Source organism: Rana temporaria, chromosome 1 (genome assembly GCF_905171775.1).
Source record: "Rana temporaria chromosome 1, aRanTem1.1, whole genome shotgun sequence".
Lineage (NCBI taxonomy): Eukaryota > Metazoa > Chordata > Amphibia > Anura > Ranidae > Rana > Rana temporaria.
The window spans coordinates 152,895,855-152,912,481 of NC_053489.1; the positions used below are offsets into that span (position 1 = coordinate 152,895,855).

The following is a 16,627-nucleotide window of genomic DNA, read 5'->3' on the forward strand; positions in this document are numbered from 1 at the left end:
GCAGTTCGGCGGTGCTTTAGGAGTGGTGTATACACCGCTCCTACACCGCCTCAAAGATGCATCTAGCAGGACTTTTTTTTTACCATCCTGCCAGCGCACCACTCCAGTGTGAAAGACGTCAGGCTTTCATATTGGAGTGAAAGGCTCTTTCAAGGTGCTTTGCGGGCGCTTTTTTAGCGATAAAGCGCCTCAGTATGAAAACAGCCTTACACATTCTGACGGGTCGCCAAATCTGATGAAACACCAGGAAGTATAGTCCATGTATGAGCTGCTTGCTTATTCTGGTTCAGACACTCAACAGTAGCCAGTTGACATAGCAGCCAGCGAGCTAGGGGTTTCGGTAACGGATCACCAGTGCCAGTCACCATATTTCTTATGTACCGGGTTCCTTTAGAACAGGGATATGCAATTAGCGGACCTCCAGCTGTTGCAAAACTACAAGTCCCATCATGACTTTGCCTCTGGGTGTCATGCTTGTGGCTGTCAGAGTCTTGCAATGCCTCATGGAACTTGTAGTTCTGCAACAGCTGGAGGTCCGCTAATTGCATATCCCTGCTTTAGAAAAAAAAAATGAAATGCCACTTGCTGTCAGTTTTAGATCCCCCCCCCTTTTTTTTTTTTGTGGAAGTTTTATAGTGAAACTGACCTAGGCCAAATAGTGCTTTAGGAACTAACAGGGCTGAAGGGCAGCCATGTGCCGCCTCCTTCTGTATTTGCCTTGCCTGAGTTTCAAGTTCAGCTCAGTCCCTGTGATCCCGTAAAGCACCCTTGGATCCTGGCCATGTCTGCCCAAATCAGGACAGAGCTTTGCCCCTGTCCACACCAGCTGTCAAATATCAGAGTATCGTCTGCCAAGATGAGGGTCCAATCTCCACTTGGTGGAAAGAAAAAGCCTCTTGTATAGCCTGGTGTTAGTATCCAAGGACTGACACTGGTATTGGTTTAAAGTAGGGCTGAAACTAATCGATTTATGAAATTAATCGATTATGAAAATTGTAATCGATTAATCGGCCAGTAACATAATTGGGTTAAACTAAAATTAGCCCTTGGTATAGTACAAAAGAGCAAATCTCTACTGTAAAGATTACTTTCACTGTCCCACAGTAAAACAAATTAACCCCTTACAGTAGCGATTATTTGCTCTTTTTGTTTTTTTAACCCCATTATGTTACTAAACATCTCAGGCCTGGGTCACACCTCTGTTTTTTGGTGCTTTTTGCAGAAACACACTACAGTTCAGTTACATGTTTTCCTATGGGACACGTTCACATCCATGATTTTTTTTTTCAGCTGCTGCGTATTTGGAAAGGGAAGGACTTTTTAACGCAAAACGGTGCTATTTTGTTTTTTTTGGTTCAATATACTTCAATGGAGAAGCTGCAGAAAAGCATGGAATGTGTTTTTGTGGCAGTTTGTATTTTTTAATCTGCCAAACAACAAATTGGCCCAAAAAAATGTAAACCTTTTTTTTTTTTTTTTTTTTTAAGGCTATTATCCGAAACAATAATCGGCCAACTAATCGATTATGAAAATAATCGTTAGTTGCAGCCCTAGTTTAAAGGTAAGAGAACTGCCGGTGTGATGAGGTCCTTTGAGTTTAGCAGTAATGTTAGTGTTTGTAATGACTTTATATGTATGTCATGCAGATAGGAGCCTGACTGTATCTCAAATTGTTTTAAATTTGGACTTGACAATGACGTTAATCACATATATGTTTTTGGCGGCAAGAATAACTATTGCTAGATATTGGAAGCAGTCGGTGGTTCCTCTTGATTACGTGAAGAATAAACTTAATTGGATCATGGTTAACGACAGACTCACCTGTGTCCTTCGCGATTCTACTAAGAAATTCGATATAACGTGGAATCCGTGGATACGTTGCCTATCTCCGTCATAAAATGTCTCCGGCTGACCCTCTTCTCCTCTTATTTTCTCTTTTCTTTTCTTTTCTTTTTCTCTTTTCTTTTAAAAAACGTTTAATGTTGAATTGGATATTGTTGTTATTGTTGCCAACTGTGGGATGCTTTAAGGCTCCATTCACACCTAGGCGTTTTTACGCCTGTAGCGCGACGCGCACAAACGCCAGAGGGACAAAAAGTAATGAAAGGCAATGGGGATGGTTCACATCTGAACGCCTAAACGCCTGTAGCCTGTAGCCTGTAGCTCAAAAAAGTTCCGGACCCTTTTTTGTCGCTCCTAGCGCGCGATATGCGCGTATTTGAGCGTTTTTTTTTTACATTGAAGTCAATGTAAAACGCCTGATACGCGCGTATTGCGCGTAAACACGCGCTTGTACAAGCGTTTTGACGCCTGTGTTGCTGAAATCCAATACAGGAAATGGAAAAAAAAGTACATAATATCATACAGGAAGTACACAAATCACCATTTTTATTTTTAAAAAAACATTGGAGTCCAGCAGCATAGCAGCATGGAGGCTGAATTGGATGAAATCCTTTCTGGCGTGGATGCTGAAAAATTCATCTGCATGGTAAAGCAGCACCCTGTCCTTTATGACATTAGTCATCCTGCCTACAAGCTGCGAACTGTTCGGAGGAGGGCATGGGACGACATTGGCACTCAGTTGTACCCGAACTGGGATAGAATAAAGGAGAAGGATAAAAAAGGTAAAGTCTGCAAACAGCAAACTTACCATAGTGAGATAATAGGATGATTGTTTTTTAGTACGCAGCCGCAATTGCTTTTTTAATCTGGGCCAATGTTTCTAAACCCTCAGTTTTTTTACTTTTGCCGACAGGTAAGCCTATAAAAAGGCTTAGCTGTAGGTATATTCTCATTGTGACATTATGCCGGACACATCCTACACTTTTGACACATTTTTAACACAGTTCACATTTGTACAGTAAGATGCACTGCACTAATCACTTTATAAATGTGACTGGCAGGGTTTTGGTTAACACTAGGGGGTTGAGGAAGGGGTTAAATGTGTACCCTATATAGTCTTCTAATTGTGGGGGAGGGGGTTTACTGGGGGAGGTGACCGATCTGTGTCCCAAGATCGGTCTCCACTCTCCCAGGACGCTGTCATTTTGTTAGCCGTCAATGAGAAATAATCTCATCTGTTTACATATGAGATCATCTCTAATTGGCCGCAAAGATTTACTAGCAAACGGCCACTCATGTGTCTTTCACAGTGTTCTGTCATTGGATGTGTCCAAGGTACACGGCCAGGACAGAAGTTCCCCGCTGGGCGCTCAGGAGCCACCACCTATGGGCCACTGTACTGTATTATTCACTGATAACAATGATGGTATACTATTCCACCTAATTGTAGGGGGGATACTCCTCTTCCTAGTAACCACCAACCCTAATGTTCCCACTGAGGCAGGGCCCGTGAATTTTTCTTCCCATCCTGACACTCTGACCCCAATTTGATATCGTAGGGATACTGCACCAAATTAAAAAAAATTATCAAAATAAAATAAACATGAGACTTCTTTATACATCAATCAAATATTTTTATTATTTTATCACTACAGCATATGATTCAAAAAGGTACAGCAAAGATTACAGTTCCACACAAAAAGAAAAATGGTAATATTTAAATAGAATCCAGCTGCCATGGGACCTGTCCTGCAGGAGACATGAAATATGCAGCATATTGGTCGCGGACATATGAACCCTGCCTGTTCCCACGGACACCAGTCCACTGTGCTCTTTCCAGAGTCTCAGTAACCGGCTCTTCAAAGTCAAAGCCATCGCGCTGCCTAACAAAGTTGTGCAAGGCACACGCAGCTTTGACAGCAGTGACGGCATTCTGCTTGTTAAGCACTATTGGAGTGTGCAGGAGCCGCCACTTGTTAGCAAGTATACCAAAAGCGCATTCAACTACTCGCCGTGCTCTGGTTAGGCGGTAGTTGAATACGCTCTTCTCCACAGTTAAATTATGCCCCGAATAAGGCCGTAGGAGATGTGTACCTAAAGAAAAGGCCTCATCACCCACAAATACACTGGGTAGAGGAGGGCCATTTGTGCCTGGGAGTGGACTGCTTACAGGTAGGTCAAGATCATCTGTTCGCAGCATTTGACCAAAGGAACAGTTCCCAAAGATAGCGGAGTCCGCGCTGCTGCCATATGACCCAATGTCTATGTATCTGAAACAATAGTTTGCATCAGCCACAGCCATCAACACAAAAGAAAAGTATTTCTTATAATTGAAGAATCGGCTTCCACTTGCCATGGGCTTCACAATCCGAATGTGTTTCCCATCAATTGCTCCTAAACAATTGGGGAAATTGCAGCGTTGCCAGAATACCGCCGCAATCTGTGCCCATTCCTCCGCAGTAGGTTTCTTAAACACAACTTCATGGAGAACCTCCCATATAGCAGAGCAGGTGTCACGTACTATGTAACTCGCTGTTGACTTGCCAATACGGAAGGCATAATGTAGACTTGCTAGAGACTGTCCAGTCGATAGATACCTACAAGGAAAAAAATATATATTATTCTATTTTGTTTTTGACAGTCAAAATGATCACCACAAAATGGAAAAGTTATCGTGATGCCTTCATGCGCCATTTAAAGATTCTAAGGGAAAGCCGAAGTGGCTCATCAGCATGTCCAACAAAGGAATACGTACATGCCAAGGAGTTAGAATTCCTTATACCTTTGGTGGCTTTGGGGAGGTAAGCTATTATCTGTACTTAGGTCAGTAAACGAAATGTTAATACGTAAGTTATAATAACTCTTTTATATTTTCAGTACTGAAAACAGCTGGGGGGAAGCTGCTCCAACTGAACCTGTCGACGCGGAGAATGTCAGCCAGGCTTCAGTCGATCAGGTATTGTCGGGTCAGGAGCCGGAAAGCCAGCTGGCCATGCCATCGAGGTCCTTATCGGCTACACCAGTTAGAGACAATGAGTCAACGCCAACGGTGTTACCCCGTGGGCCTACAAGAGGAACTAGAAGAAAGGCTCCAGAACCAGACCCCAATTTGCAAAGTATATTGGATATAATGTCAAACATGAACAACAGAATGGCAACAAATCATTCCTATGCTCAATTGTCGGCTAGATCTCTTGGGGAGCTTATGGAAAGGGTTCCCAAACACCTACAGCCGGAGATGATGGCAGGTACCATCAAGTACATCGCAACTTTTATTCCTCCTGAAGAACCCAATCATTTTCCAGAACCTCCAGCCTATGGTCCCTATGCCAATTGCCCCCAACAGCATCTGTCAGCACGACCGCTTCCTCTTGTGTCAGCACCACCGATTCCCAGCCACCTACCTCAACCCACAACACCTTATACTGACCCTCCTCAAACGACTACACTATCTACCCACCCTCAGCTGACAACACCGCCTTCTACTTACCCGACTCAGACTTCCACAACAGTTTCCGCTTACACTCATGTACCGACACAACCTTCAACTTACCATCCTCAGACTACCTACACTCATCTACCGACACAACCTTATACTTACCATCCTCAGACTACCTACACTCATCTACCGACACAACCTTCCACTTACCATCCACCACCAACACCAACACCACCACCACCACCACCACCACCACCACCACCACCACCACCACCTTCCCGTTGGCCGAATTCTAGCCCCTCAACTCCCACTTGGTCACAATTCGGCCAGGCAATGAATGCGGTAATGTCACCTGATGATACAGAGGAATCCGTTTTTCAACGTCTCTAAAAAAAAAAGATTTTTCTGTGAGCAACGTTTGCTCTATGTCTTTTGACATTTTTTGCATAAAGTTAAAAAAAAACATTGTTCTGTGAGCAACGTTTGCTCTTTCTTTTGTCAGTTTATGAAGAAACTACAAGTTTAGCCACATAATTTGTAAAATTGTTTTAAAAAAAATTAAATTTTTTTTTATCTTCTAAAATGTGAGTTTCTTTTTAATTAAATGCATATACTTCGCCTTTTTTATGTTATTTTTTTGGGGCACTAGCGCAGGGATATGCAATTAGCGGATCTCCAGCTGTAGCAAAACTACAAGTCCCATCATGCTTCTGACTCTGGCATCATGCTTGTGGCTCTCAAAGTCTTGCTATGGCTCATGGGAATTGTAGTTCTGCACCAGCTGGAGGTCCGCTAATTGCATATCGTCGCACTAGAACATCAGTCTGTAACAATTTTTTTTAAAAACACGTACATCTGCATGATAAATTCTACAACGATTTTTAACCTTACCTCAGTGTGATAATAAGTCGCTCCACAGGGGGTATGCTATTGCGGAAAAAGGTGTCCATCCTCGCCAATCTACTGCTAAGCAGTTCGAGCAACTCATCAAAACTGTAAAAAGATAAATGGGGATTTTTTAGTGGACATGGAAAGGTACAATGTCAAAAAGATAGAATACAGATAATTTTTACTAACCTTTTTATTGACATCCTGGTGTAGTCTAGAAATTTGTCTTCATGCTCACGAAGGTCATTGTACAGAACCCAAAATTGGCCTGTCTCTTCCCGACCAGCAATCACGGGGTGGATCCAATATCTCCGTGCCCTCTTCCTTTTCCTCTGTCCCTGGTATATCATATAGGTAGCAGTGGCTGCTGTCAGCATTAAAGCCATCTCATCATCACTCATTGTGTACTTCAGTCAGAGGCTCAGGAGTCGGAAGCACAAGGATGACCCGGAAGAGGTATATTCACCCAGGAAGAGGAATAAAAAATTCCTAGGAGAGCAACAAGTGATGTCAGGGATGATCATTTTTCTTATTGGCTAATATGGAAAAAGACAAAGTACAAAAACGTCGAACGCCACTGTGCAAAAACGCGCGCATACGCGCGCATACGCGCGCAAACGCGCATATACGCGCGACAAAAACGTCGGTAAAAAACGCCTGTAAAAACGCCTGTACGCCCTACGCCTAGGTGTGAATGCAGCCTAATGGACCTTCTGTCTCTACGTTAACATGATGTAGGTGGAAGTATATGGAGGGGTTTCCCTTTCTTTCCCCTTCCCTACCTTTCCTTGTCCTTCCCTACCTTTCCTTGTCCTTCCCTACCTTTCCTTGTCCTTCCCTATCTTTCCCTACCCTTCCCAATACCTCCCCTCCTTTTTCTTCCCTCTTCTCTTCCTCCTCTGTTCTTTATATGCATCGTGCTCCTGGTGTGAATCATTCTTGCGATTATGGGGTAGTGTGGCTTCCTGGGACAACCACTAGTTGGACCCTAGGGAGTCGAGAATATGGCTCATTAGCTTTATTCGTATTTTCTTTTTTGTTTTTTTCTATTTTTATCACCATTCAGTGAATGATTTCACAGCGGAAGAGGGGAGGGATACGATTCAAAGGGAACATTGTGTTTTTTTTTCCTTGGTTATCCTTATGTCATATGGATATATTAACGGGCTTTCCCGCTAACTGCATTTTATGTTGAGTCTCTTTTTTTTTTTTTTTGTTGTCTATAGGTTTTATGCTTATGACTCTTTGTATGAGTAATATAATCTGACAGAGCTCGATTGTTCTTTCTATCTTTGTTACTTATGTCTGATGCAACATTGTTCATTTTCAATAAAAAAAAATATTGGAAGTAAATTTGGACTTGAAACTGGTTGGTGGCCAAGAAAACCTTGTCTGTTGATTTTTAGGGTCTTTCAATTTGGAAGGCAAGTGTAATCAAGTTTCAATCTCCTGATCCAGACACCTTTTTCATGGGTGATATTTTGGTAGTGATCACACCAATCTTCAGCCTGCTAGGCAAAAGTGCTAATCACTACACCACTGTGCTGGCCAAATAATCTTTAAAGAAGTACAGCCATAGCTCGTTTAGCTGTACTTCTATGGATCACAGGAGTGCAGTTTGATGAAAATGGGTAACGGAAGTGCAGAACAGACAATGGGCTTAAGCCCGCTGACGTCAGAGCCGATCCAGGCTGGGGAAAGATCGCAAAATATAGTCGTATTTCAACCAGGAGCCTTGACTGGCACCTGGCTCGGCCTCTCGGCGAGCTGCTGCTAGTCTGTGCCAGCTGCTTCCGCCCCTCCACAGCCCAGCGCTCCTGTGGCTGATATTCACCAGCTCTGTGCTCCATGGTGCACTGAGAACCGTGCGATCAGGAGTGTTTGATCACTCGGTCCTCAGTGTTGGAGCTGGTGGGGACAGATGCAGCATGGGACCGATGCTGCATCCACCTGGGAAAGTATGATACTACCCCCCCACCCCCCTTTTCCACCAAAAACGTTATAAACCCCTTGTTAGGACAGATAGTGTTCAGATGTAGTTAACTGATGAACAGAGAACCAAGTTGTGTGTGTGTGTGTGTGTGTGTGTGTGTGTGTGTGTGTGTGTGCTTGCCTGAACACAATTTTTCTTCCGCCCGGGGAGGAGCACACCAGCTCTAGCTGGTTTCTTGTGTCCTGATTGGATAGATTGACAGCAGCACAACCATCAGCTCCCGCTGCTGTCAATCAAATCCAATGACTTGGGAGGGGGGGGTTTATGCCTACACAGGTGTCCCATAGGAGAGCGCTTCTCCGGGGCACTCAATGTGGGGGGGAGCTACTTGGAGGATCAGGACCACTCTGCAAAATGAACTGCAAAAACACCAGGATTTAGTAACCCTTTAACCTTTTTTTGTTAAGTATTTGACTTTTCTGTAGCACACAAATCAATGTGCAGATTATATACAAGTGGTTAAGGCCGTGTTTGCAGATGAGCATCCAATGCAGTGTGTTTTTCAGGCAGAGATCCACCAGAGACTGAACTGTTGGAAGAAGCAATCGAAAGCCGTAGACAGCCGTGTCTCACTTGCTAGACACCTTTATGTGTGAATTGAGCTCTTTTCCTGCCAAGCTTCCCCTTACAGCCGCAGTGTGAGCAAACCCCAAATCTTTGCATAGTAGGAGATTAAACTTGCCTGTATAGACAGACTGTCTTCAGAATCTGTATGGCCTTGATAAGTACTAGCACAGATACTTGAGAGGGAAATAATGAATACATATAAGTGCCATGGACTGACTTCATTCCCAGTTTACCTCTGAGGTGTGTGAAACAAGGTGCTTCTTCTGTAGGGTGCGAGATTCCTGTGTAATAAGTCATTTCTCTGCTCCTTTCCTGAGCCCCCATTCACACCTGAGCATAGTGTTCCCCCTACGCCTGGCTACACATAATATGCCAAATCCTATTTTTGCTCATTCACACTTCAGCGCTCAGTCACTAGTTCAACCCCATATGCTCAGACGTTTTCTGAGCGTAATCGGGCAATTTTGGTCCTATTGATGTCAATGGGAAGGCCTGTAAACAAGCGACACACATTTTTATGGTTGAACTGCTGTCCTCTCCTTTCCCAGCCCAGCAAACAAACGCTGTATGTGTGTGTGTGTGTGTGTGTGTGTGTGTGTATATATATATATATATATATATATATATATATATATATATATATATATATATATATATATATATATATAATTGTGTGTGTATATATATATGTATATCTCACACACGTCTTAATCACCAGTAATGCATCTGCTGATGTGTGAATGCAGGCTAAATGTGGCAATACATGCACCAGAATTCAGCCAGTTCAGCAGGGATCATTTGCATTTTAATCCTTCTACCAATTGACTTCTCTTCAACAAGCCTGTCAGATTTGTTTTGCTCGATCAGCACTGCTGGCTATAGCCTGCAACACTGATCAGTGTGTTCTGATGCTGTCAGAATACAATGGCTCAGCTTGTAGTCTCCCCCCACCCCCATCTATCTGCTGTTTGAAAAAACAAAAAATGCTTATCTATAGACTGCTTAAAGGAGAAGTCCAGACTGAGCTTTTTAGGCTGGGCTTCTCCTAAGGGTCACAGGAGTGCAATTCGTTAATTTTTTTCACCCAGGTTGGACCTCTTTAAAAAAAAAAAATCAGCAGCTACCAATACTGTAGCTGCTGATTTTTTTTTTTTTTTAATATTAAGACACTTATCTGTCCAGGGAGCCTGCGATGTCAGCACCCCAGCTGATCTTGGGATCGACTCCCCAGGTGCTTCCGACTTTCGGCTTCACAGCTGGTTCCCTACTGAGCATGAACGAAGTGCGCAGGGAAAGGAGGAGGGGGCGAGGGGCGTCAAACTTCTGTGATATCGGGTCGTGTCCTGCCTCCGGAAGTGGGGAAGGGGACCTGTGAAAAACAAAAGGGGGCCAAATAGGGTAACGGAGGGGGGAGAGGAAACATATGGTTTCACTTTTGAGTGGAACTCCGCTTTAAGGCAAGGGGTCTCCAAACTGTGGCCTAAACACCAGGGGCCAGATTCAAGTATCTGGGCGCATCTTTGTGCGGGCGTAGCATATCCTATTTACGCTACGCCGCCGCAACTTAGACAGGCAAGTGCAGTATTCACAAAGCACTTGCGCCCTAAGTTACGGTGGCGTAGCGTAAATGGGCCAGCGTAAGCCCGTGTAATTCAAATGATCAAGGCAGTGGGCGTGTTGGAAATGATTTGTGACCCCACGTAAATGACGTGTCTAACGAACGGCGCATGCTCAGTATCACGTTGAATTTTCTCCCTAAATTACGCCGGCTCAATGCTTAGTCGACGTGAACGTAACCTACGCCCATCCCCATTCACGTATGACTTACGCAAACAACGTAAAATACGACGCTGTTCTGACATTTACGACGTCCATACCTTAACATGACTTGCCCCTGCTTTATGAGGGGTAAAGTTACGCCGGTCGTACGCCTTGCGTAAACAGCGTATTTTAATACGCCGGTCGCAAGCACGTTCGTGAATCGGCGTATCTAGCTCATTTGCATATTCAATGCGGAAATATACGGAAGCGCCCCTAGCGGCCAGCGTAAATATGCACCCCAAGATACGACGGCGCAGGAGACTAACGCCGCTCGTATCTTGGCAACAGTGAGGCGTATCTGATTCTATGAATCAGTCACAAAGATACAACGGCGCACATTCGGACTTACGACGGCGTACGTGGAGATACGCCGTCGTAAGTCCTTTGTGAATCTGAGCCCAGATGCAGCCCTTTGCTTGCTTGTTTTATCCAGCCCTTGGGCACTTTTCCATCCACTGACACAATTTATCTGGCACCATTCCTCCCACTACAGCTATGGTGGTTACTAGTCCTCTCACTGACACAATGATGTAATGTCTTAATTTTCTTTTATATGTAAAACTCCCACTGATCACCAAGCCTATGGCATTGTTTTACCTCCCAGTGATGCCAGGGCATTTTCTGCGCCTTGTTTGAGGCCGACATAGAATCCGCAGGATCCGTGCCCACTATACAGGTGCGTTGCTTTGCGCAGCCGTGCCATTCTGCCGACGTATATTGCCATGCAGTGGTCGGCAAGCGGTTAATGGGCAGGCTGAATCTGTACCAAGTTGATCGATCAAGTTGGGTACGGTCAGCCTGCCAGATTATCTTGCGATTATCACTAGTGGCTGCTATAGCTGTTGAAAATGACTGTCTTCTCCCGGAGGGGTTGGCTTCCCTGGCCTGGAGAAGACAATTGCTGGGCAGGAGGGATTCCCCTTTCATCACGGTCTGTGTTAGGGGAATCATGCAAATATTGAAACCGTGTATGGCCTGCCTAACACACTAAAAACTGTGCTATTGCCTAAAAACATGTGTGAACTGTGAGGAAAATGCACAATAAATATACACGTCTCCTCACAGTGGTACTTTACAGGCAATGGGTCCGTGATATATCGATGTATAGTGCAGGCAATGGGTCCGTCATATAATGATGTATAGTGCAGGCAATGGGTCCGTGATATATCGATGTATAGTGCAGGCAATGGGTCCGTCATATAAATCGATGTATAGTGCAGGCAATGGGTCCGTCATATAAATCGATGTATAGTGCAGGCAATGGGTCCGTCATATAAATCGATGTATAGTGCAGGCAATGGGTCCGTCATATAAATCGATGTATAGTGCAGGCAATGGGTACGTGATGTATCGATGTATAGTGCAGGCAGTGGGTCCGTGATATATCGATGTATAGTGCAGGCAATGGGTTTGTCATATATCGATGTATAGTGCAGGAAATGGGTACGTGATATATCGATGTATAGTGCAGGCAATGGGTCCGTGATATATCGATGTATAGTGCAGGAAATGGGTACGTGATATATCGATGTATAGTGCAGGCAATGGGTCCATGATATATTGAGGATATACAAAGCAATACACACTTGTCATTGGTTAAATGTTTAAACAAGTTGGCTGCCTGAGTTTTGTTTCTTTGATCTTCCTTATACAGCTCTTCCTCCTGCAGCCGGTTTAGCTTTTCTTTTGACCTTCATTAAGTCGTTGTGACCCTCATTATCTCTGTTTAGGATTTGTGTGGTGCCGCGCTTTGGTTAATTCCTTCTCTTCAACTTTCCCTGCCAGTATCTCACAAGTCTCACTAAATCAGTATTTTGCTCTCAAACAAGTCAGGGCATATTTCAACAAAGCAATGGCTGAAGCACATTCAGAAAATCAATTTACATGTGTCTGAATGGATACTTTGCTGGGAGAAGAGAAGGCTGCAGATTAGTGTCAGGTGTTTGTAGTAGGATGATGAGCTGTGCTACTTGCATTGGTCCTGTTGAAAGCTATCCAGACATTTATTTTCGCCGTCTGCACTTGGATGAGCATTTTGGGTGCAAAAAAATTGCATGCAGTGCAGCCATGGTTCATCACAAAGTGAAAGTATGCGGATAGAGAAATAGATGGACAGCCGCACTCCAAAAAGTCTTAAAACAGACGTGCTCTTTATTGGTGGAAAAAATGCACAGCATACAGTGGGGAAAATAGCTGACACGTTTCGCATTGACTTCCAATGCTTAATCATAGCTCAATCAAAGTGAAAGTAGATGTTTACCATATGTAATGTTTAAAGCAGATTTTCACTCCCTTTCAGAGAGTTTAGGTGTCTAAACCTCTCTTTTTTTTTTTTTTTATCTGCGGGTAGTTGCGCCACGATTTGAGCTTTCCCGCGGCTGGCGTCCAAAAACGTTCCCATTCTGAACATGATTCTTTGGCATTCAGGAGAGGGAGGTTGAAGCTCCCCTAACTGCAGCAGCTCCTAAACTCTGTTAAAGCCTATGTGTGGAAGCTTTTATGGAGTTTGAGCTTAGGAGCTTTTGGCTCTTTTTTTTTTGCGAAAAGCTCCTGAACTCCAAGTTTAGGAGCTGCTAGTGTACATGAAGCCTTTTATACCTGCTCCCATCCCAATTCTAAGCTTACTAAAACTACACTGTAAATAGGGTTGTCCCAATAGCACTTTTTTAAGACCGAGTGCAAGTACCGATATTTTTTTCAAGTACTCGCCGATACTTTTAATGTCGTGTGACAGTGGCACATATCATCAGTATTTTTTACAATATATATATTTTTTTTACAGGGGGAATTGTGTCTGTGTGTTTATTTACATTTTTTATTTTTTTACAAATTCTTCTGACCTCTCCCCCTTTGAGACAGAGAAGGGGACTAAGGACCCACATTCCCCAGTCCCTTTCTCTGCAGTCTCAGCCAAAATGAATGGAAGGAGGCTCCTCTCCATTCATAAACTGAAGCAACGTAAACACAGTGATCACTGAGTCTGTTCGTTCGGAAAAGGTAGGAGCCTGGTTTATCGGCCCATACCTCCGCTTTCCATCCTGACAGATCGAGGGGTTGGGGGAGGACATTGAGGGAAACATGTAACCCCCGGAGGGGGAGAGCAGCATGGAGGGGAACATGTAACCCCCAGAGGGGGAGAGCAGCACGGAGGGGGATACAGGAAAAGTCAGTGGTGATGGGTGCGGCTTTGGGGGGGAGTTATAAGCACTGATCACTGCTGTAAAAATTTCACTAAAGCAGCTGAAAAGGGGGAGGGGAAGGGGGGTCCGGGGAGAAGCTGTCAGGCTTTATAGAAATCTACACAGGGAGATCAGTGCATGTAACTTACGCCCCCCCCCCCCGCACCGATCATCCCTGACTGCCCAGGTATATGGTGAAGCATCGGTGCATTTCCCCCGAGTACAAGTACTCTTTGAAATGCTCGGTACGGTACCGATACTAGTATCGGGACAACCCTAACTGTAAAGGTAAGATGTCTAACTTGCCTCTACGTAGGGCACTCCAACCAAATGGTTAGCTCCCAGTGCCGGCTTCAGTGTAGAGGAGGCACAACCGACAATGGATTCCCCATAGTAGGCCTATGGGTGACGTCCTCTCATAGGCTTTGCAGCCATTTTTGCGTTTTATCCTTTTCACTGAAGCTGGACGCAGGAAAGTGACTTGACTAGAGCACCCTCAGAGAAAAGTATAGACCTCTCTCCTTTACAGGGTAGTTTAAATAGGCTAAGAATGGGGATGGGAGAAAGTTTTAAAGGCTAAGTTCACCCTTGTTTACTTCCAACCCCCCCCCCCCCCCCCCCCTGAATTCCTGCTTCCCTTTGTACCATTATAGCATTAAAGAGGAATTGCAGTCTGCTCACATTATATGCAATAAACATATTTGCCATTCTATAGCTTCCCTCTAACCACCTTGCATATTTTGTATCTACTGTGATTCTGTACTTGCCAAATATGCTGCAGAAATCTCCCTCCACTGAGTTAGGCTGCAATCATTTGAACTGTGGGAAATGTATTTGGTTCAGATGGTGTCACGAGTGTATGGTGGCAACCAGATGAGGCGTACAAAGAAAGATAAGTGCCTACAATCAAGTAGGGCTGCACGATTCTGGTCAAAATGAGAATCCTGATTCTTTTTCTTAGACTAAAGATCACGATTCTCAAAAAAAATTATGCCAGAACCCCCCCCCCCCCCCAAAAAAAAAAAATTATTTTTTTTTATAAATAAACCTGTGATTTATCTGAAAAATATGAATATATAAAAAAAGAGACCAGTGATATGTCTGTAATGTTAAAGATCATATAACTCCTATGAAAAAAGCAGAATCAAACTTTGATTCTGCTTTTTTCATAGGAGCTATATGGTCCTTAACATTATAGACATATCACTGGTCTCTTTTTTTTATAGATCAGAAGCAGTACTGCCAGCAACCATTGGGTGGCACATGGATACACACAGTTGTACAGAACTGTGAGAAGGATGAATACATCACAAGCAGTACCGCCGGCAACCACTGGGTGGCGCATGGATACAAACTACTGCAGGTTGCTGACGTCGGTTTTGATATCGCCGGCTTTTGCGTTCCACGCTGGTTACGTGGAACCTGCGGTGAAAACAGAAGAATCGCCGGTCATCCCGCGGGGAGATCGCGGGCGGGGAGAATCGAAATCGTGATTCTCTCCGCGATTAATTGTGCAGCTCTACAATCAAGCATGGTGATGGGAGTTTCATGGTCTTGGACTGCATGAATGCACTGGGGAGCTAAAGTTTGAGGGATCCATGAATGCCAACATGTACTGTGACATACTGAAGCGGAGCAGGATCTCCTCTCTTCAGAGACTGGCCCGCAGGGCAGTGTTACAACATAACCCCCCAAACACACCTCCAAGATGACCACTGCCTTGCTAAAGAAGCTGAGGGTAAAGGTGATGGACTGGCCAAGCTTGTCTCCAGACCTAAACCCTATTGAGCATCTGTGGGGCATCCTCAAATGGAAGGTGGAGGAGCGCAAGGTCTCTAACATCCACCAGCTCTGTGATGTCATCATGGAGGAGTGGAAGAGGACTCCAGTGGAAACCTGTGAAGCTCTGGTGAACTCCATGCCCAAGAGTGCTGGAAAATAATGGCACAAAATATTGACACTTTGGGCACAATTTGGTCATTTACACTTAGGGGTGTACTCACTTTTGTTGCCAGTGGTTTAGACATTAATGGCTATGTATTGTTATTTTGAGGGGGCAGCAAATTTACACTGTTATACAAGCTGTACACTCACTACACAACATTGTAGCAAAGTGTCATTTCTTCAGTGTTGTCACATGAAAAGATAGAACATTTACAAAAAATGTGAGGGGTATACTCACTTTTGTGAGATACTGTGTGTGTGTGTGTGTGTGTGTGTTTTGGGTTTTTATTTTAAAAATATTACAATGCCATCATCCATATACAGAAATAGAAGGGACAATGTAAATGAACAGTGTGTGTGAGTAGTATCACTTTTAAAGCGGGAGTTCACCCAATTATATATTTTTTTTCTCTTTTCCCCTTAGATGGATGCTCGTTTTGTCTAGGGGAATCGGCTAGTTGTTTTAAAATATGAGCCGTACTTACCGTTTTCGAGATGCATCTTCTCCGTCGCTTCCGGGTATGGGTCTTCGGGAGCGGGCGTTCCTTCTTGATTGACAGTCTTCCGAGAGGCTTCCGACGGTCGCATCCATCGCGTCACTAGTAGCCGAAAGAAGCCGAACGTCGGTGCGGCTCTATACTGCGCCTGCGCACCGACGTTTGGCTTCTTTCGGAAAATCGTGACGCGATGGATGCGACCGTCGGAAGCCTCTCGGAAGACTGTCAATCAAAATGGGAACGCCCAGTCCCGCAGCCCATACCCGGAAGCGGCGGAGAAGATGCATCTCGTAAACGGTAAGTACGGCTCATATTTTAAAACAACTAGCCGATTCCCCTAGACAAAACGAGCATCCATCTAAGGGGGAAAAATGTTATGTATGGGTGAACCTCCGCTTTAAGGTCCTCTTAGTGAGATGCCGGGGGCAGGCTGTGATTGGGGAGGGGGTGTATCCAA

At 44.4% G+C, this 16,627-nt stretch overlaps 1 protein-coding gene across 1 annotated transcript; it reads right to left on the reverse strand.

The window, feature by feature from the left end:
- Positions 1-2,967: 2,967 nt before the first annotated feature.
- On the reverse strand, positions 2,968-6,747 carry LOC120932180 (protein ALP1-like). The gene is made up of 3 exons (XM_040344389.1): positions 6,359-6,747; positions 6,173-6,274; positions 2,968-4,439 (listed from the first exon to the last, which is right to left on the reverse strand). Exons 1-3 carry the CDS (start codon positions 6,568-6,570, stop codon positions 3,560-3,562), a joined length of 1,194 nt encoding a protein of 397 aa, XP_040200323.1. The 5' UTR covers positions 6,571-6,747; the 3' UTR covers positions 2,968-3,559.
- Positions 6,748-16,627: the final 9,880 nt, after the last annotated feature.